At 49.9% G+C, this 22465-nt stretch overlaps 1 protein-coding gene across 3 annotated transcripts in view; it reads right to left on the bottom strand.

The window, feature by feature from the left end:
* The window catches only part of RPS6KA2 (ribosomal protein S6 kinase A2), a 356259-nt gene that overhangs the window by 57441 nt on the left and 276353 nt on the right, over positions 1-22465 (bottom strand). For all 3 annotated transcript variants that reach the window (XM_030928285.1, XM_030928283.1, XM_030928284.1), the window contains 3 exons: positions 21814-21884; positions 19960-20048; positions 1216-1280 (listed from right to left, as the gene is read on the bottom strand). In XM_030928285.1, the coding sequence (XP_030784145.1) occupies positions 1216-1280; positions 19960-20048; positions 21814-21884 (225 nt within the window). The remainder of the gene's footprint in view (positions 1-1215; positions 1281-19959; positions 20049-21813; positions 21885-22465) is intronic.

The raw sequence follows: 22465 nt of genomic DNA, 5'->3' as shown, positions 1-22465 counted from the left end.
GAACTGTCAAACCAGGTTTTAAAAAGTTATCACTCTTTCCCAGCTTGAGTGCTTTGCTGGGGCTCAGGCTGAAGGAAGAGGAGAGCCGGCTGGTTTCATCCAGCACTGGTGTTACACATTCCTAGAGGAGAGGTCTGGGGCTGCAGGTGGGGCCCACCTGTCAGCCACAGGGGCCACCTCTTCATGAAATGTGTGGAGGCCCCAGACTCCATGAGGACATAAAGAAGAGAGAGGAAAGGGAAAGCAGATAATAAACTCTATACGATAGAGGGCATTTACATCTTAAAAAGTATTCCATTAAAATCCTTTGAGGTTAATTTGTTAGGTCAGGAAAAGAAAATCCCAACATAATTGTTTTGGTGTTAACCCAAAGGAAAGAACTAAAAGCAACTGATAGGAAAGGAGGTATTGCCTTCCTCAGATGGAAAGAACAGCCTCCGAGTTTTAGCTGCGAGAATTCCCTGCGTGGGCGATACGTCAGATGCTGACAGCTTCACCATTTGGAGTTGGTGTCTTGGCAGAAATAGGCAATTGACACTTGTAGCTTGGTGAAAAGTGAGATACAAGAACTTCTTAGACAATGTCCAGCCTGGCCCAGAGAACCGGAAATGGCAGCTTTACTAGGAACTCCACTAACAGAAGCTCCAGTTTATTCTAACAACTCAACACTTTTTTTGTTTGTTTGTTTGTTTGTTTTGTTTTTTATGTGGCTTCCATGTGGGCATCAGCCTGACGAACGATGGAAAATGCAGTATCGAATCTGGACCTGCCCAGAGCCCCAGCACTAAAAGGTCCCGGTTGAGCAGCTCGTCAGGACTTTTGCCTGCTCAGCCCTTGGGGTTAGAAGACAATCGCTCCTGGAGCAATCGGGAACGTGCGGGGCTTCGAGAGGCCGGGGAGTGGGTGCAGGGAGGACAGAAACCTCGACAGAGGACAGAAACATCGACTTTGATGGGCAGAGGAGAGTAGGAGGAAAGCTGAGGGGACTTCAGGCCTCGAGCTGGAGGGAGGGGCACTCACACGTCGGTGCCTCCCAAGTTGCCAGCCCGCTCAGCAGGGTGCTGGGAGCTCCCTGCTCGCAGGTGGCTTGTCTGCATTCACCTCCGACCTACTTGTGACCCGGACACTGAGGACCCTTTGCACCAAGCCACGATGTTCTCTCCACCCACTTCCGTGTCATGCGTGTGCAGATGGGGACTGTGGCATGCAACTTACGTTCCAGTCTATGGTCACAAAGAAGGGATGGCGCTTAATTTCCTCCACTCCATCAATGCCAGCACCTGTCACAACAACACAGAGATGATCATCAGAACAAATCCAAGATGGGGTTCTCTGACAGTTTCCAATGCAGCAGTGTGGGGGGTGGGGGTGTGCAGAGGCAGGGCCGTGGGAAGGACCCCATAGGCTGCTCACTCCTGCCCAGGGCACCTGCGCACCTGCCAATGTCCCCAGCTCAGAAAGGCACGACTCACCTCCGAGGGCTTGTGAGGCAGAAGTGGCCTGGGGTTGGGGTGGGTGAAAGAGATAGTAAAGAGAGGCCTGGGACAGGCCAGCCAGGTGCTGCCTGCTGCATGTGAGGGCTGCCTGGCACCCCCCTGTCATGCCCAGGAGCTTGAGGTGCCTGCGAGTGTGAGCACCAGATGGACCTCCCAGGAGGCCGGAGGGGAAGGCACAGAGCAGAGCTCCTGGCAAAGCTGCCGCAGGGATAAACTAGGGAGGGAAGAATTCCAGGAAATGAAAGGGGTTGACAGGACTGAGTCCCGGAAGAAGGCGGAGCCCAGCCTCCTGCCCACACCTGGCCACCCCTGAGCCTGCTCAGGCAGGTGACTGTTTTTACCTGGAGGCTACTTACAAATATCTCTGCTTTGTTCCGTTATTTCTACCTAACCTCCTGCCTTACTTTGTTGCTTACAATCCTAAGGCCCTAGGGCAGAAACGAGGGAGGGAGTAGTGGGCGGAGCACTGGGGGCCCTTTCGGGCAGCAGGATTCTCTACCGGTGGATACATCTCTACTCATTCGCCAGAAATCATCACTGTCCCCCAGAATGAGCCCAGTACGGACAAGGCCTTGAGTCAGTAGCTCAGATCATCAACTGCAGAAGCGCACCCATTCATGCAGGCACTACTGTTAGGGAACGCTGTGGGGCAGGGAGTGAGTGATCTGTGAAAACTTGCTGCAGTTTCTGTTTAGTTTTTCCGTAAACTTAAAACTGTTCTGAACACAAAGTCTATTAATTCAAAACAAAAGGTCATAAAGCTCTAGGACTCTGTGTTTTCTCCAGGATGGGACGGCCGCAGAGAAGCCCCTCCTCCTGGGTCACGAGTCCGAGAAGAGGCGGGCTTGGCTGGAAGCAGCAGCGGTGGCAGTGGCCGGGGAATTCCTGCCAGCTCCGGGCCTAGGTCTGGGGAGGGTCTGATCCCTGGGGCCCGGCTCCTCTGTTCTGCAAACTGTGTTCCTTTCCGCTGCCAACTCCTAACGGCCCTCCTCCAAATCAGAGCCTCCTATGCCATGCATGCCCCTTTGTGGAGCCCTCCTCACGTCCAGCTCTCGCTCCTGTAGTTAAGGGAAGAGCGGGGCTGTCCGGGGATGCTGTGGTCAGCACAGGCATGGCCCGGCCTGTCCTGCTGTGAAGCTGGGCTGGGGTGGCACAGGTCACCGGGAGTCACAGGAGATGGCGCCATCGTGGGCTGGACCTGGCCCATGTCCTGACCCCTCCTACCCCTCCATTCCGTACTCTGGGCAGTGACATGGGGGCGGCTTGGGAGCTGTGGTGGCCTCGGAAAGCCCCTCTAGGTGGTCAATGGTCCGGAGACAGTCCCCTTACCCTGGAAGCTTGGCCAGGGCCATGGTGCTAAGAAAGAACCCACAAACTAAATGCCCCTGAAGGCACTCTCACAGCACTCTCAGTTTCGTGTTATTCACACTCTGACATGAAAGTCCACCTACAAGGAATTAGAGGAAGGGCATACATTCAGGAGTTTCTCCTTCCATGAGGACGCAGGCTCATAGGACAGACATAGCACACGGACATCTCAGTCATCCGATGCACAATCGCTGTTCCCATTTTACAGATGAGGAAACTGAGGCTGACGCAGGTCAGGTAACTTGTTCAAAATCAGACCAGAGGTTACGAGTTATAGGTACCAGGTGTGGAGGCACATCTCTGAAACGTAGCCGAGGTGCCCGACCTTCTGAAGTGTCTTTCCCCTGACTCCCTGCTGAGGCCTCTCCGGGTTCCCCAGTCTATCTCCTTTGTTCTCCTCTAAACCCTGAGCCCAGGGATCTGATTCTAGGCCTTTGCAATCGCAGCAGCTGGCATGAGCCTTCACAGGCGCACCAATGGCTGCTGTAATGAAATTTCCAGAGGGGCAGTCTTCCAAAGAGCCCTCCCATGCGCCCATCCTGTGTGCAGGCCTCCTTCGATGATGACCAGAACTCCGAGTTGAAGAGTCCTTCTGGTCATGATGATTAACAGGAAGACCTTCCTCTGAAGTGTGCCTCTGCCCTACTCTTTTGTTTGGTGACTGTTGGATGCATGGCCAGAAGGACTGTCAAAAGACTGGTGACTGGAACAAACAGTTCAGAGGCCCTGGTACATGCAGGGCTGTGGCAACTTGTTGGCTGCACTTCTTTGGAGGATCTATTTCACATTTTGTACCTGCTGTATTTCCTTCTTATTCATTATTTGCAAATATGGTCTGCAGGAGTTTTAGAAAGTGAGGCGCAGAGGAAATATAGGTATTGGTATAACTACTATGTAACTGGTATGTGCTGGGTTTACCTGGATCACTGAAATCAACACATCAACACATTTCTATCTTTACCTCCTTTCCCCCAAGGCAGTAAGATTTTGCACCATGTTCGTATTTTAAGGCCTCAGCAAAAAGAGTCGACAGGGGAATAACACTCTGGTTATTACTAAAAAATTACAGGTGTTCCAATTATAGGAGGGAAACATGAAATAGAAGGAGGATTTGTGTACTCAGTGCTTTGAAACCTGCGTCAACCCTCCCAGGGCAGTCAGGTTTATTATTTTTGTTAAAATAGGTGACTTTGCACTCGGCTCCCCTTTTTTATCTACACTGAACACATGGGACAAATGACGGTGAGCGGAGTTCTGGGCGGGGAGAATCACAAAGTATCAGACTGGTGCTGGAATCATGGCTGACTCGTTATGGGATGCGGATGACACGCACTGAAGGTCTTCCTTGGTTCTAGAGGGCTGCTGCCACTCATCTAGATCACGAAGCACTGACAAGAACAGGGACAGAAACTGCAAACACAGAAGGCCGGAATTCCCTCCTGTTAGGCTAAGGGATTCGTCATTAAGTTCTTTAATGCAGGGTAAATAGGAGTTCAAGGTTCAGGGGAACAGAAGATTCAAGAATCACACTTCTTCTCTGTAGTAATAACACCTAATCTTGTTTGTTTAAATGGCTTGTGGTCTATCTCCAAATTGGGGCACCACCTAATGTGTTTATCTGGGTTGTGTCTCCAATTGCTGTGCTCTGGTTAAGGGTGTAATTCTGCAACCAGTTGGAACTCTCACATCAATGACTAGTTTTAAAGCACAGTGCAGTGCCTGTGAGAGGATTTATTTATTTTTTTATTTTGGGGGGACTCATTCTGTCACCTAGGCTGGTGTGCAGCGGCCTGATCACAACTCACCGCAGCCTCAATTTCCAGGGCTCAGGTGATCCTCCCAGCTCAGTCTCCTGAGTAGCTGGGACTACAGGCATGTGACACTACACCAGGGTAATATTTTATATTTTTTGTAGAGATGGGGTCTCACCATGTTGCCCAGGCTGATCTCAAACTCTTGAGCTCAAGTGATCCACCTGCCTGGGTCTCCCAAAGTGCTAGGATTATAGGTATGAGTCACTGTATGGATGATTTATTCTTTCATTGCACCGATTCTATCCAGCTCTTCTACTTCATACTTTTCATGAGGTAAGCCATTCATTTCATTGTGGGGCTTCTAAATTCTCACTAGTGATTCCCAAAGGGTTTTGGAATCTGCCAAAAATCTGTGTATTGTGTCTTTATATCTAGAGAGCTTTGGGAGATGGTTAATTAATGGTTTGGGACTCCTTTGCAACATTTTCATTTTCGTTGTTTTAGTGTCACACAAACCCATCTCCGACACTTCTGGGAACATTCAGTAGAAGCTTACTGGCTGCCTCCTGAGGTTTATTACATACTGCAAGCTTCTCCTAACTGGCCCAACATGTCCAGCCTATAACCATCCGGGACAACTTCCATGACTGATTTAAATACTAGGTCTGCTTTTCAACTTCTTCATCACTTACAGGTTATCTATACATTATTTGTTTAAAGGTTTTCTTTTCTTTTTTTTTTTTTTTTTTTGCCAATTTGAAATTTCATCTATTTCATGTTTACACCCTTTGTCAGAGAGTCGGTGCGGGCGTGAGATCTCCAGGCAGGCCCTGGGCATGGGTCTCTAGCAGCTCCCTAGGGCTGGTTTGGGGCTGACCAGCTCCAGGTGAGGGTGGGACTATCTGACTGGTCTTCAGCAACCATCAAAGCCTGGCTTATGACAGGCAGTCCCAGCAATGCCAGCGGAAACTGGGATGAGGACCAGAATGGGCCACATTTGAAGTCATTAAAAAGACATCATCTGGAGATCAGTTCTGGACAGGAAAACAGTAACAAGAGCAACGGAAAACCCTCTGCCCATGCATGAGCTGTAGGCAGCAGGTGTGCTGTGAAGACAGCAAGCCCGGCTTAGGTGATGGGCGTTGATTTGCTGTGCTATTTTTATGCTCATCAGCACTTCACATTCCTTTCTAACCTTTCCCTCACTTTAAACTTTCCCCTGGGAGTCTCAGAATATCTCAGGAGTTTCTAGGAGAAGCTACAGATGCTCATTAGGAATGAGCTAGAAAGCTGTCAGCTTTGGAAAAAAGGAAGATTTGGAGGTAGGCTCAGGAACTTTTATACTCACTGCAACTCCTCCTGTCTGGGGGAAAGTCAGGAGATAACAAACACCGGTGCTGAAAACCCCAGCAGTTCCTGATCTCAGTGCAGGATACATTTACAGCTGTTTCTAGACATCACTATGGTATAAACTTCTGTCAGAAACGGAAGTCACTGAAGCAGCAAACACCACACCCATGGTTTAGCCCTACAAAGCCTGTTCAGCAGAAGCATCGCCCACATCTGCCAGCCTCTCCCATCTCAGCCGGAAGCAGCGCCAAGCGCAGAGGGACCGAATGTCCTGCTGAGCCTGTCTCTGCAGAGCTTCATCCCAGAGCTTACTCCTCATGCTGCCTTGGTCCACGCTTACAGGGTGCAGTGCCGAGGGTGCTGGCCGGAGCCCCTTTCTCACTCTTCTTTCATTCCATTCTTTGAAATTCCTGAATTTGCTAATCACTCAGAGTCACCGAGTGTTCCACCTGGGAGGCCCTTTCCTTGCATGGACAAGAAAGCAGAGAGCTCAAGCAGGGGTGTGACCCTCCAAGGCCTCTATCGTGGGATGTGCTCACTCCCTGCTGCCAGCCCCAGCTTGTGGTCCTTCTGCTTAGACTGGCTCATTCCACGCTGCTAGAGCCACCCCAGGGTCTTTCTCTAATTCACAACCACACAACCACCAGAAAAACAGTGCTAAGAAACAGGCTGGTGTCCCCTCAGCTGCACCCTTCAGAGCTCCCATGCCCACCACACCCACTGCGTGCTCCCAAGCGTGGCCCGACCTCCAGCTGCTCTGTCTCCTCTCCACTCACCTGCTGCCCAGGCATGGGGATATCACAGAGTCACACGTGCCTCCGGGTGTGCCATTCTTCCTCCCTTCCTCCTACTACTTTCCTGTGGCATTTCTTGGGCCCAGACGGCCAGCTTCCCCTGCACCCCGTCCAGCATCCGGCATGTCTTCTGAGACCCAACCCAGGCATCCTCACCGAGTGGCTCTGTTGCCCCCACTCAAATAGATCAGTGGCCCTAAACCAGTGGCCTCTGGGGGTCAGTGGCAGTGCCATCCACCTTCCTAAGCCAGCACCTGCTACGGGCATTCAGCACACGTTCACTGAACAGATCACACACGAAGGCTGGGGGCTTCAGTCTAGAACTCTTTTGAATGAAGACATTTTATCTTCAGGGGATGTGGAGGTGGGAGAAATGCTAGTCTTAGACTCAGATGCCAAGGAGCCTTTAGCAACTCACAAGGGGGCAGAGGGCCATTTTCTCACCTGCAGAGCATAAGAGAGGAGCGAGATGAATCTAGTTCTGGTAGTCTGGACATGTATAAACACATTATGCCATCTCTTCCAGCTGTAAATATCTGTGCAGAAACTCTGGGAGGGGTAAACTTCCCCAAATTCCTATGCTGAAGCCCTAATCCCCAATGTCTCACCATGTGACCGCAGGTGCAAAAGGGTCACTGCAGGTATGATGAGCCCAGCATTAGCAGGGCAGGCACTCATCTCCTGTGACTGCTGTCCCTAGAACAAGGGGAAATTTGGACACAGACCCACACGGCGGAGAAGGCCACATGGAGACAGAGGTGAAGGTGAGGGTGTGGCATTCACAGCCAAGGGTGTCAAGGCTGGTCAGCAAGGCCCGGGGTCTGGGTGCGGCCAAGGCTGGTCAGCAAGGCCCGGGGTCTGGGAGCGGCCAAGGCCGGCCAGCAAGGCCCGGGGTCTGGGAGCAGCCGGGGACACATTCCTTTCAGTGGGAGCACAGCCCTGCAGCCTTGAGCTCGGACCTCTGGCCTCCAGAGCTGTGGGAGGACACATTTCTGTTGCTCAAGTTGCCCCAGTTTGTGGTTCTTTGTCACGGCTGCCCCAAGAAACTCACACAGAGGGGCAGCCAATGAACAGCTCAGTGTTCACTGTGGTCCGCCGGGCATTAGAGCTGTGTTTTTATCCGTGTTTCTCGCTACACTATGCGCACACAGAGGGCACATTTTTCCTTTGATTTCCTAATTTCTAGCTTATTGCTTTGCCCACTGATCCCTCTGTCATCTGGACTGGACGGACTCGTCTGGGAATCCAGAGGCTTCCCGCTGATGGGGACTCATTAAGGAAGAGGCAGGGGCGAGGAGGTCGGGAGGCAGAGAGGGGTCCCGTCCCTCCCTGGGAGAGGCCATAGAGAGGGAGAGTCTACAGCTCAAGGGGACTCACACTAGGGGAGACACCAAGAGAGGGCAGGTGGGAGGCGATGAAGGTGCATTCGCCCCTCCTCCCAGCCCCCAGATTGGGCCCTGAGGTCCTGTGCAGCACAGTCCAGGGCTGGACAGCTCTGACATTGAGAGCTTTTATCAGAGAGGCTCAACACAGGGGAGGCTGGAGGTGTGCGATTGCCTTGCATATCCATGCGAGGGCCCAGGGCTAGCACAAGGCCCTCTAACAGCCACCAATTCCCCAGATGGTCCAAGGGAGAACTCAATTCCAGGCTCTTTTGGAGGAATGAGAATAAGGCTCGCAGCAGTCAGAAGCGGGAGGAAAGTTCCAGTCACAAAACCAGCTGCCTGTGCAGGGGAAGGTGACCCTGCCCCACGGGGTTTTCAGACTATCCGGCTCCAGCCGGATAGTGACTAAATCCAGCGCCCTCCCTGGATAAAGGCTGGGCAATTAATTCTGACTGTAGCTTCTTCATGCCGAGCCTGGGCATCTTAGGTTGTAAATACACCTGTGGGAGGGTCCACAGCTCCTCGAAAGCTTGATGGCAACTCACTTAGACACAGTTTGAAGGGCGATCTCGGCCCGAGGTGAGCCATTCTCCATCTTGTGTGAACTCCGGGGGGTTGGTATCTTTTAACAAACACCCATCTCTACACCTAGGGAGGAGGTAGGTCCATCTTTCTGTCTCCTGTAATTTAAATCAAATACTAAAACAATATTTTAGATTAAAGAATTATGATTTTAGTAATGTTAAATTTGAAGGTTTTTAATTTAAAAAATAGGTTATTTAGAAAATTATTTGCTTCCTCCAGAACAAGGGGAGAAAAAGTACAAACACTTCAATACTTTGTCACATTCACCCAATTTACTGTAGCAAATCCTCTCCCAGCAACATAATAATGTTTGAAAGAAAATAGTGACTCTGGCCAGGCACAATGGCTCACATCTGTAATCTCATGTTGGGAGGCCAGTGCGGGAGGAGAGTCTAGGAGTTCGAGACCTGCCTGAGCAACATAGCGGGGCTCCTTCTCTACGAAACAATAATAAACGAGCCAGGCATGGTGGTGCATGGCTGTAGTCCCAGCTACCCGGGAGGCTGGCGTGGGAGGACTGCCTGAGTCCAGGCAACAGGGACTAGAGTGAGCCATGACTGCACCACTGTGCTTAGTCTAGGCAACAGAGCAAGACCCTGTTCAAAAAAGGAAAGGAAAGGAAGCAGTGACTCCAAGACGAAGCGCTTCGATTGCTGCAAGAATAGAGTCTGAATTGTTGGCTCTCGTGTATGTCTGGATGAATAAATACATCCAACGTCTCCACTTCTCCTTTCTGACTCCAATTCACATTTCCAGGGGAGGCCAAGCAGGGGAGGGGTGCACAGCAAACCCTCACGCCTGCGGCCCCACAGGCGGTGACTGCGGCAGCTCGGCGAGGCGGGGGCGGTTACCGTGCGTCACCTCGGAGGGAGTGGCAGAGGTGGGGTCACGGTGCCTGCCACCTGAGGCGGCACGTCACTTGCACATATGCTCACATGCTTATGTTATAATAAGTGTCCAGATGTTATTTGGGTGCTCGGGAATGACAAGGCAGAGACTACACAGATTTCCATCATAAAAGCTTGGTCTGGAAAGAGGAGTGTCAGCCACCAGCAAGGTTCCTGGCAACACCTGTGTGAAGATGTTACCCTCTGAGGGATCAGACCCCGGGCAAGGCGGGCAGGACTCCGTGGTCTTGCCAGCGTGGATTTCCCGGGTGAGCTTCGGGACTCTAGTGATTGGCCTCAATGCTTTTCTGGCTGGTACTGCAGGCTTTTCATGTACCCTTCCATTCTGCAACCTGTGCAGCAGAGGGTTTAACAACATCTATTAAAATGCATCTCACAAAATGATGGTTTTCTCCAGAACTCTCAGAATTGCGGTTCCTCGGTCACTGTGCATCAGATAATGTTTCTCTGTTCTGTCCAAACGCCGAGTGGCAGAGAAAGAAAAGAGTCAGATGAGCAGGAAGCAATGAGACCGGGGGGTTGGACACCCTTCCCAGCCACAGGCCTCTGCACACCGGTGCTCTTTGCTTATTTACATGTTTACTTGTTAGTCCCATTACAGTGCTTCCCACGCATCAGGCACTGTTCTGCCTCCTCAAATCCTCCTACTACTTCATGACTGTGGTGCTGGTATTACCCTCAGTTCGTAGAATAAGTAAGCAAGCACAGAGAGGTGGAGCCATCTGCTCAGGGCCACACGGCCAGGAAGGGGCGGGTGGGGTGGGTCTGAGCACCTGGCTCTGGCCTTGCTTTGCTTCTGAGCCCTGCCCCAGACTCCGGCCTCTCCCGCACGCTCCCTTCTCCTCTTTCGCTGTTGATCTTTCTTCCCCTTCCATCAGGCCCTCTCCCCTCTGCTGAGATCCATTTTGTGCCTCATCTGTTTCTCTGCCCTGGCTACAGGCATTTGTGTATGACTCGGCTGCAGCTGGCCTTGCTGTTTGCTATCAGAGATTTCATGAGCACGAGGGCCACATTTTGGCTTCAAGGGACCCCAGAGCCTAGTCCACGAGCGAGGGAAGGCATGGGCCAGACTGCTTATCATCCACTCACGCTTGCTCCTGAAGAAAGCACCCAGCGTCTGCCCAAGAGCCATGAGAAAGGGGCAGCAGGTGATGCTGGTGACAGGTGGTGGCTCCAGCCACAGCGAGGTGGCAGCTAACTGCCAGGGGGTGGCCCACGGCGGGGCACGTGCTAGCACATCACAGAGAAGTCTCTGGCATTGAACGTTTCTCCCAAAAACAACTTTTTAAAAACTGGGGTTTCAATCATAAAAATAATACATATTGGCAGAAAAAGTCCAACTACTGGCATAAACGAGGCGAAAGGAAAAGCTCCCCTTCTGCCTGTCCCTCCAGGGAGAAGCGCCCGCTGTAAGAGCTGCTTGCCTGTGTTTGCAGAAGTTGTCTTTGCTTACCTCCCGTGCTTCTAAAAACACAAACAGGATCATTCTGAACGTTCTGTGCTGCAATGCGCTTTTACTTAACACTTTCTTTTTATAACTTACACATCCTTCCATGATAGTGCATGCAGACTGATCTCACTTTTCTTTTCTTTTTTTCTGAGACGGAGTCTCTCTCTGTCGCCCAGGCTGGAGTGCAGTGGCCGGATCTCAGCTCACTGTAAGCTCCGCCTCCTGGGTTTACGCCATTCTCCTGCCTCAGCCTCCTGAGTAGCTGGGACCACAGACGCCCGCCACCTCGCCCGGCTAGTTTTTTGTATTTTTTAGTAGAGACAGGGTTTCACTGTGTTAGCCAGGATGGTCTTGATCTCCTGACCTCGTGATCCGCCCATCTCGGCCTCCCAAAGTGCTGGGATTACAGGCTTGAGCCACCGCGCCCGGCCAACCTCACTTTTCAATACTCATATAGTATCCCTTGTGTAGACGACGGTAATTCAGTGAACTGTTCCTGGGTGATGTGGGTTTCAGCTTCTCCTCTCTCTCTGTGCACTTGTGTGAATGTATTTGAAGGATATATTATTGGAGGTGGAATTACTTGGGTGAGATGCATGTACTTTAGTTCTGTAGAGATTTTTCAGGTCGACTTATGAAAAGTGGGACAAACACACCCCTTCACCCGGAAGTTGGGAAACCGCTCGCCCATCGCCAACAACGGGGGCTGCCAAACGTGTGCCTCTGCGCTGACTTTAACTTGAGAGGTAAACATGGCCTAGACCTCCTCGAAGATAGTAAGGACGTGAAATATCACGAAGAACTGTACAGGTACCGGCTGATTCGAAAGCACAAAAACATTCATGGAAAGCAACAAGTGGCATGCTTTAAATAGCCCCTTCATAAGACAGGGAGGGCTTTAGGAAAAATCCTCAACTCTCGCTAGATGTTTTGGACCTGACAAGCAAGCATCTTATATTCCTTAAGATTGTGATTTTATGTGTGTGTGTGTGTATATATACACAGTTTTTTGTTTTTTTTTTTTTTTTTTGAGACAGAGTCTTGCTCTGTCACCCAGGCTGGAGTGCAGTGACACAATCTCGGCTCACTGCAATCTCCGCCTCCTAGGTTCGAGCAATTCTCCTGCCTCAGCCTCCTGAGTAGCTGGGACTACAGGCACCCAGCTAATTTTTATACTTTTAGTAGAGATGAGGTTTTGCTGTTTTGGCCAGACTGGTCTTAAACTCCTGACCTCAGGTGATCCACCTGTCTGGGCCTCCCAAAGTGCTGGGATTACAGGCACACACCACCACGCCTGGGCAATTTTTGTATTTTTAGTAGAGATGGGATTTCACCATGTTGGCCAGGCTGGTCTTGAACTCCTGACCTTAGCTGATCCACACACCTCGGCCTCCCAAAGTGCTGGGATTACAGGTATGAGCCACAGTGCCTGGCCAATTTTGTATAAGTATCTTTCTTCTAGTGTTTTTCTAAAGCTTGATGCTTTTCACCCAGTTTTTCTACAGAATAAAAATTCTACACAAAATTAAATGAAAACAAGTAAGTTGGGATTTTTACAAAATTCTGAAATTAAGCCATAGTAAAATTCTGGGAAATTCTCTGCAGGAAAAGAGAATAATTATACCCTCATTCCCTATTAAAGTAAAAAATAATTGAGTTGTGCATTAAAAGGAGTTCATTTTTCAAGTTTAAAAGGCCAAGTCAAGTACTCTTATCAGAAATACAAGCATAGCTATAGGGAATTTTCCTGAAAAACCTTTTCAATTTTTAATTAAGACTGAGCAAAGCTCAAAGTGGTCTTTGTTGTTGCAAAGATTAGAAATAAATAAGCCATGAAGGCTCAGCTCTAATTCGTGGCTTTTACAAAGGATACTGATGTCTGACATTGTTCTGGAATCAAGCCAAGGTCCCCTTTGAAATTGAATTAGTAGATCTTAAAGTATTTGCTGCAGAGTGGAGGCCTCTGCTGGGTTCTCTAATGAGATGGTAGACTGTACGTATACCTCTCCGATAGATCTTAAAGTATTTGCTGCAGAATGGAGGCCTCTGCTGAGTTCTCTAATGAGATGGTAGACAGTACGTATACCTCTCCGATAGATCTTAAAGTATGTGCTGCAGAGTGGAGGCCTCTACTAAGTTCTCTGATGAGATCGTAGACAGTACGTATATCTCTCTGACAGATCTTAAAGTATGTGCTGCAGCGTGGAGGGCTCTGTTGAGTTCTCTGATGAGATGGTAGAATGCATGTGCATCTCTTTGTTTTGGTGCAGGCACACACAGGTACACTGGAAGTCTTGGTTCTTTCTCATTTTACTCGGGTTGTCACCAGTTTTCAGCAGGAAACTCTGCCTCAGCTATTGGAGTCCAAGAGCCAAATGTGCTCCAATGAGATAAACAGATGAATCTTGGGATCTGGGCCCTCAGCGATTTTGCAGAGATGCCACCGTTTCCTTTCAAATGCAACTGCCCTTGCTGGGGGAGGACTATCCCAGGAAATTCTCTGAATAACACTGTGTCTGGGACAGGTGGCAGTATCCATGCCTGCCCTGGAACTGGAGGAAAGAAATAATTTTCTAAATAGTTTGTTTTTGTCTTAGAAACCAGAGCCAGGAGCAATGACAGGGAACCACTCAGTTAATGCCTCGAGGCCTTGCTTATTCTGGCTGCCATCACAGGCGGCTTCAGGCGATGATGAGGAAATAGAGTGTGACCCTCTCAGGCTGGCTCCACAGGATTAGCTGCTGGAGGAGGGAATCCCCCCCCAAATTAGTAAAATGGGAAGGTTTCATGAACTTCTCCAGTTTCAATAAGTGAAATCTGTGTGTTTGGGTGGGACTGGAGACACGGGAAAATGAGGGAGAGTAAGGAGGGGAGAGGGAGAGAGACATCACATCCTACTTCATCTTCCCTAAAAACCCAGAGTGCTTTACAGCCATGCTACAGGATGCCCTCACCATAAAGTCAATTTGGGGGATCATTTTCAATTAGTTGCCTCCCAAAAGGGACTGTGCTAAACAAAGGTGGCCGTGCAGCCTTGACCTTCAATAAAGAGTCCCAACACTTTTCCAACTGCCTCAAAAGCAGAGATTCTCGAAAACCAGATGTAACAAGATGCCCCAAGCTTCACAGCCTGAAGACTGAGGGGAGCAGAAGCGGGTTCTGATGGGGTCACTTTTACAGAACATGTTTGTGCCACACCAGGTAAGAGACCACCTGGGACATCTATGTGTGTGGGGAGAGGACACGCGCAGCCGCATGCTGTCGGAGCTGGAAGGAACTGCAGGGACCATCAACACCACCTTCATTTCCCAGAGAAAAGGAGGGCCAGGGCCCATGGCTGTGCAGCTGGGCACAGCCTAGTCAGGTCTAGAACTCAGAATCCAGACAACCCCCATGCCACTGCGGGCCGCAGACCAGAAGCTCACAAAGCTGCAGCCATGGCCACCCAGGTCCTGCTCTCCCACATCCTGCTGCCATGCCAACACCAGAGAATCCATAGCTTCTAGCAGCAGGATGGCCCTCAAACACCCAGGGGAAAGGAAAAATCAGGCCTGACTTCTTATGGGATCGGATAGAATTAAGAAAGGCCCATTTTTAATCTTGAAGACCCCGAATGTCATGCTAATGAAGAATGAGAACAGGGCCTTTTTTCCCCCCTTTTAAGATTAAGGGCAAATCATGTCCTCACTAAATAAGAGAAGCTCATACGTGGTCTTCTCAGAAGCCCATGGAGAAGGAACGGGTGTGTGCTTCCACATTTGGGAAGGGAGGACCCAGGCCTCTGTGAGAGCTGCACTGCTCTCTGTCTCTGGCTGGGCGGGTGCTGACTAGAGCCGACTCCTGCACACACAGAGTCCTGGGGCAAGCCCTTGTACCTTGGAACAGAGCCTTGCTCAAACAGAAAATGAACACAATTTTACAGTCTTGTCATGAAGATCGGAGGAGATGACAGGGGTGCGTGCTTGGCAGGTGTGAAGTGCTAAGCGAATGCAGGATTGTGCAAGTCACTAGGAGAAAAACACTTTGTGAACAAGAATTCTAGGTGAGCACACAGAACCAGCATGATGTCCACATCCACAGGCAGGGCCCCTGCATCCGAGTGGGCACTGCAGGGGTCCAAGGCCTGACGTGCCCGCAAACCTGTGCTTTTCTGCTTTACTACTTGACAGGGAAAATGGATAGAGATGAAGCAGGAGCACCAAGGGTCAGGCTCGACCAAACTCCACACACTTTGGGGCGAGGAGCTTTTCAGAGCACCTTAAACAACAACTGCAATTCCTTCAATTCACTTGAGTTCATGTGTATTCACCAGGGGCTCTGCGTGGTCTGGGAGCTAGACACAAAGATGAGCCAGACACAACCTCTGCCTTCCTGGATCTCAACACTCAGTGAATATCTGTGGCCGGCCCAGCTGCCTGGCCAGTAAAGCCACCACTCTAGCCCTCGTTTCCTTCCTCCAACCAAAGATGCTTGTTCTCCTGCCTTCCTTACAGTGCCACATGTCATGAGGGCCATGGACAGGGTTCCAGCCAGCAAGAAGTACAGAGAACTCCCAGGGGCTTCCAGAAAAGCCTTACTTTCATGATAACGGGGACAGAGGCAGTTGGCCCCATCCAGTTCCTTTTTTTTTTTTTTCTCCTGCAGTGAGGATGTGATGCCGGGAGCTGTTGCAGCTACACTGTCATCAGAAGGCACCAAGGATAAGGATGAAACGGCAGAGAACCGAGGATGGGAAACAGAAGGCACAGGAAGATCTGGGCTCCTGACAGTAGTAGTTCAGCTGCCAACGTCTACAACTCATCAACGACCACGTGGTGCGTTAATAAGAGAAAATGAAACTGCGATTTGGAAAACTAAATTAATTGAATAAAAAATTTAAAATTATTTAAGGGTTCTATTCTCGGCAGCTAGAAGCAATTCCTGTGGATACAAATGTTTTCATAAGTGAATTTCGTAAGTTTCTTGTTTGACCTGCTTTGAAGTACTGTCGTGAGAATTCTAGTCAGATGATGCACTGTCTTAGTGCAGTGCCGAGGCATCTTTTCATCCTCATTAACAGCACCGTGCCGGGGGAGACCTGAGGCTTGGAGAACGACCTGTTCTCCTGGTTCATTAGAAATCCGCCCAGGCAGGGGAACACTGGAGCTGTCCACCCACCCTCTCCCACCGCCCACAGGGCCTGCCTCCCAGAGCTATGTGGAGGAGGCAGTGCTTACACCCAGCAGCATAGAGAACATGGGGAGGAGAGCCACAGACACAATAAAGGTGCAACCCAGGGTCACAGAAAAGAACAGCTCTGGACCAGACACTGAAAAGGCTGATGAAATGAGACCAGGGGCTCTAGACGTGGGCAGCCTTCAAGGTTGAGAGACGAGTAGAAATGGCATGCAAAGATGTTTCTGTGCATTTTGTGGTAGTTCACAGCATTGCAAACCCGATTCTAAGGCAGGCATGTTCTGAAGTGGGTTGAGATCCACTGAGCCGGGCAGCAAGCCCCTGACAGTGAGCCCCCTATCCCTCCTGTCTAGGAAGGGTTACTTCTGCATTGCTTTTAGTGCTGACGGAGACTTAAATGAAAGGGACTCAATTTAATTCACAACCTGGAAGACTCAGATCAGAAACATGACCTTTGACATGGCATTTGGACAAACCAGGGCGCTGCCATGCATTGGCTTAGCTGAGGGACACGCTTTTCAACTTGCGTCTGTCTCCAAACACACCCTCAGAGTTAAGAAACACCGCCTCCCCCACCTCCCCAGACATACAGTGATGAACAGGGGTCTGCAAACAAAAGGCCAGACCACACCCAGATTTGGGAAAACTGCAGTGAATCGGCAACTTGAGGACACAGGGTGGGACACAGGCCCTTCCTGCCTCTCCCAGCCCAGGCTGTCCCTCTGTCCAAGGCTGCATCTCCCACCATTGGGGACCCCACTCTCAGAGGGTGAGGTCTTGTCCACAATAGGCCCTGTGTGCACAGGGACTCTGGGCACTAAGGGCAAGCGCTGAGCCCTTGCTGCGTTTCCTGAGCTGAGTCACTGTGTAATCGGGGGTGTGCACCAGGACCAGTGAGTGAAGGGTCAAGGGGCAGACAGCTTTAGGAGCTGCACACCTCTTGGAAACGTGGCTGTGACCCTGGCTAACTACGACTGTCACCACTGACGAAAAGGAGGAGTCCTGATGATTCTTGGTTGGAATCTCAGGTCCCATCTGGGACTTTGCTGAGGGGTCCTAGTAACAACAATGTGGCAAAAGTTTGGTTGGCAGGTTCCTCCAAACCATGAACCCCACACACACCTGTGAGCGTGCACACACACACACACACACACACAGTGCCCCTGTGTGTGCTGCAGCACGGGCCCTCTACCCTGACCAGGCGTCCTCCTCTCTGGTCCTGACCACTCTCTATCCCAGGCCTCCCATCTCATTATCGCCCCCAACTGGCATCTCAGTGACTTGGGGCTGCTCTGCTGGGGCCTTCAGCTTTGTCTATGGCACTGTTGGCGAGTACCCCTCTAAGGAAGCTGCCTCTGTCTGGGTGACGGTTCCCCAGACTCTCAGACCCTCGACTGGGGACAGTGCTGTAAAATGTGTGCAGTGATCTGCTAGCTAGTTTTCATCCAATGCACTGGACACAGTCCTTTCCATAGACACCAGCACAGGGCCCTGCCAGGTGGCGTCGGGGGCCGGGTCCAACAGTGCCGCCATGTGCCCTGGCACAGATGCACCGTGGTGTGGGTGGCACTGGCTCCACTGCAGGGCGAGTCTACACTCTCCAGCCACGCGGGCTGCAATTCAGTCCAGACTCTGGCCCTTCCATGTCAGTACCAGCAACGTGGAGATTCTCAACAGGGGAACTTTGCCAAGGTCAGGAGATGTTTGATCATCACGGGGATGGGGTGGGGATGCTGCTAAACAGCCCCAATGCACGGAGCAGCTCCCAAAACAAGAATTAACCAGCCCAAAATGCAGACGGTGCAGAACCATGGCTGAGACACTCTCCTCCAGCCCCAGGCTGTGGTGTGGACGTTTCGTAATTGATTCAATGACTTCCTTATTGATCGAGGCTTACTTCATCTTCAGGTCTTTGTTAAACAGGAAGATATTTGGTAAACACTGTTTATTTGTATCCCTTTTATGCGGGTATGGCTATTTCTGTTGGAGAGATTTCTGGCAGTAACATTTCTGGGCAAAAGGGTGCATACGTTTAACATTTTGATGGTTTTACCAAGGTGCTGAAATGTTGCAGGGATTTACTCTCTTGACACACACGCATGTGCCCTGGGCTTTCTGGATTGGCCTGCAGTGACCAGCAGACAGTAATGACACACCCACGTGCCCTGGGCTTTCTCGACTGGCCTGCAGTGACTGGCAGACAGTGATGGCAGAACACCCTGTGACATCACTGCGCCACAGGGAACTCACCGTGTCACCTGCTCTCCTGGTGGCCACGCTTGGCACGCAGAGGTGCTCGGTGACAAGGAGGAATTGCTTTACTGCGTTGTGTGGAAGAATGAAAATAAGCCGAGTGGACAAAGGCCATCGATGGTGGGTGATCACTGAAAGGTCTGTAAAGTAGGATTTAAAATATCTGCTTACATGGAGGAGAACTGCCTCGTAAAGACAACTATGGGACATCCTTATATAAAGTAAAGAATTCCTATGAAGACGAATCCGCAGGAAGAGTGGTTTACGTGATAAAAATCTGGATTAGAAGTTGGATGTAAATATGTTTAATTAGGTGAATACAACTATGACAATTCATTACAAGATGAATTTCATGGGAATTACTACTCAGTACTTCAGATACATAGATGTTGATTTTTAAAAATCACCTTAACTCCTTTTTTCTAAGATCACAAAGTTACACATCAATTACCTCATATTGTGAAAATATTACTGTGGAGTAGGAAGGTACTTTTGACTAGCTTCACTTTTAATCTCTGAAGGATTGCAAATTAATGCAAAAGTTCCCTGCAGTGGAAGCTGATGTGGGGAAGAAGTTAAACGGGTCCATCTTTCTTTGGAGTTGGGGCATGCAGAGAGGAAAATCTAGTATTTTTTCCGAAATGAAATATTTCCTGTTTTAACTTTTGCCTTCCCCTCTGCTATGTCTTCTATCTGTGAGGTTAGAGTTAAAAAAAACAAAAACAAAAACAAAAACAAAAAAAAACAAAACCAGAACAGAATGTGTTCCTTTTGTTTCCTTGTGTAATAAAATAACCTGAAACACCCGCTCCGGCTGCTGTCTGAACCGGAAACACCCTGCTCCGGCGCTGTCTGAACCGGAAACACCTCGCTCCGGTAGCTGTCTGAACCGGAAACACCCTGCTCCGGCTGCTGTTTGACTCTGAGACAACACGGCCACGCCCACTCACTAAGACCTGCCCAGCCCACGGAGTAACCCTCAATACACTGTCACATACACAAAAAGAAAATCAATCAGTTGTTAATATTAAAGTAGATCCTGATTTTAACAGATGTGGAGGTTTCTTAATTTAGGGAGAATTAAATTAGAAGCAGCTTTTCAACGGTTCTGTCCTTAGCTTATAGACTTTCAAAACTCAGGGAAATCAGATTGGTAGAACACTACCATTTTGGGTAAAACCAGTGGCTTTTAGAAAAGAGCTTATGGTATTTTGGCAGCAACTATGTGTTTTAGAAGCTGTGAAGGGGCCTCTTTTCCTGGAGCTCAGATGGCACTGGTACTATTTCAACCTCTAGGTGAGGTCTGTTTTCAGTGACCTCAGTCAGCCTTGGGCCAGAGCAGGTGGGTGGCCCTCCACGTCTCCACTGTGGCTCGGGGGGCAGCACCCTGCATGTTCCCGTGGTGGGGTGTCCCGTGGTGGGGTGTCCCGGGGACTCTTACCCAGCCGGTTGCAGGGGTTCCGTTTGAAGAGAGCTCGCAGCAAACTCTGTGCCTCCCCACTGAGGAACTGCGGCATCCCCAGCTTGGCTCTGAAAACCAGAATCCTATTTTAGGATCTATTTTAGGAGAACAAGGACAAGCTATAAAGAGGGCCCCAGTCAGCATTCAGAGACCTCAGTCACAGTCACCCAGAGCAGCCGTGCTCTAACTCGTGGGTCTTAGGACCCCTTTATGCTTTAAAAGTTACTGAGGACACCAAAGAGCTTTTGTTTATGTGGAATACAGCTGTGATATTTACCACAGTAGAAAGTAAAGTGAGAAATCTGTGTAATTTATATTTCTTAATTCATTTTAATAAATATTTTTATTAATAAATGTATTATTTAATAAAATCATTAAAAAACAGTAACACTCCCATTAACATTAATAGCATTGTTAATGGAAATTATCTATGTTTTCCCAAACAAACATATAAAAAAGCCTTTCGTGGCATTGTTCTGCATTTTGGTGGGTCTCTTCCTGGCTCACAGGAGACAGCTGGACCCTCTTGTCTGCCCTGTGCTCAGTCTGTTGCGATGCTATGAAGAAAACCTGCGAGAGGAGGACCTGCAAACCCCAGGAGGGTCTCAGGGCCACCAGGGCCTTCAGAGCACACGGAGAACTCCGGGCACAGAGCCTGGTGCTCCCCTCCAGAAATTCTCCATCCCTCCCAAGTGGAATGCCCTGAGGCCACACCACACCCGTGACTTGCTGTCAGGGATTATTCTAGCCTTAGAAAAAGTAAAGAATGTGTTCTCCCTTAAAATGCGAACAACGAGAATCACGCGAAGGTCCTGACTTGCAGCTCTTAGTGTCTGTTGCAATTCAAGGTCCCTTGATGGCGGAAAAGGCTGATTAAATAAAAAGACACTCCTTAGCTTTACACAAGGGTCCTCCCGATGGAGCTTCCTTCACTCCCCTCTCTTCTTCCATCTACATAAGGACAGAGCTTACAAAAGCCGAGCTGGTGGTGTTTTAGGTGATTCTCAATTTTATCAAAGTTACGTGTCCATTTGCAAACAGAGTTGGCAAGAGTGGCTCATGAGGACAAATGGTTTTATGACTCCTCCACCAAGCGGCCTCACTTAGGAAGGAACTGATTAGGGGCTCCCAGCCTCTCTGTTTCCTGCCCTCCTTCCATCTGCTCTGGGACAGTGATGGTCGGCGGTGTCTGCTCACATTTAGGAGTCTATGGCAAGGTGGCATGGGGATCAGGCTTCTTCCTACAGTCTGAGAGCAAAACCTTGGCTTAGTAAATGATTTTTCATGAGAATAAAGCAGAAAATGGTTTGTAACCAGTCACACAGTAAAATAATACTGAGTCCTGCCAAGGTCAACCAGGAGTGCTATAAGAATGGGGTCAGCAGGTGGGGAGGGAAAGGAGACTCCTGCTCTTGTGTTCTCTCCAGACAAGGCCCTGTAGGCCTTGTGTCTTTTTCTGTCTACACTTTACTTCTGGGAGGTCACCAATCATCACACTTGAAAACCAGCCACTACACATTCGAAGTGACTTACTGATGAAAAACGAGCTATGGTAGAAGATTTCACCAGAACCACTCAACAGGATGAGCCAAACCAGCAACTGCTCCCTTGACCCACTGTCACTAGAATGCCCAGCACCCTATCACCACTGCTACTGGTGGCAGAGCGCTACCATTTTGTGTAAAACCGTGACTTTTAGAAAACAGCTTACAATACTTCAGCACTGTAAGCCTAGCAATGTAATTAGAACTTCACAGTTCCAGGTTCAGAGGCAGCAGCTCTTGATATCAGAAGGTGTTCACAGGTCTCTGGGGTGGCTCCCACACTACTCACTTGAGGATGAGGGCCATGGTCTCCTTCCTGTCCTTCCCCTGGAATGGCAGGGACCCCGTGAGCATCTCGAACTGCAGAGAAACACAGAGTACAGTGAGTTCATTCATCCAGACGGACCCGGCTTCATGGCGAAGCACCCTAGCGGGGCAGCCTGCTACCATGTCCATTTCCTCATTCAAAATCTCCATCAGTCAAGTGTAACCACTGGCCTATGTGCTTGTGGTACAACAGTGATGAAAACTGCCTCACAGAGCTTGCCATTTGGTGGATGAGATGGGTGAATGACAGATGTGGTAGATAATCACACTCTGTGGCAGGCCAGCAGGCACCGAGTACGGCAGAGAAAAGAGGCAGAGCGGGGTCCCGTGGTCAGGCAGTTTGGACGAACACATCTTACATGCGGTTTAGGACCCTACCCTGCCCTGGCAGGTGTTGTGGAAGGGATGAGCTAGGAGGAGGAGGAGAACAGCTAGCTCATGTTGCCAGGATGCAGGGGCCAGAGTGCTTCCAGCACGAGATAGACCTGACCATGGCCATTAGCCTCTGATGAGGACAATATGGCACAGCAACCTCTCAGATACAGCTGCCACACCCTACATCCTTATTTTGTTATTACTGGACATCTACCAGGACGGAGCTTGAGATAAGGAGG

The sequence above is a fragment of the Rhinopithecus roxellana genome, chromosome 4, assembly GCF_007565055.1.
Source record: "Rhinopithecus roxellana isolate Shanxi Qingling chromosome 4, ASM756505v1, whole genome shotgun sequence".
NCBI lineage: Eukaryota > Metazoa > Chordata > Mammalia > Primates > Cercopithecidae > Rhinopithecus > Rhinopithecus roxellana.
Note: the sequence above shows the minus strand (reverse complement) of the source record. Positions and strands in the feature narration are given on the sequence as shown.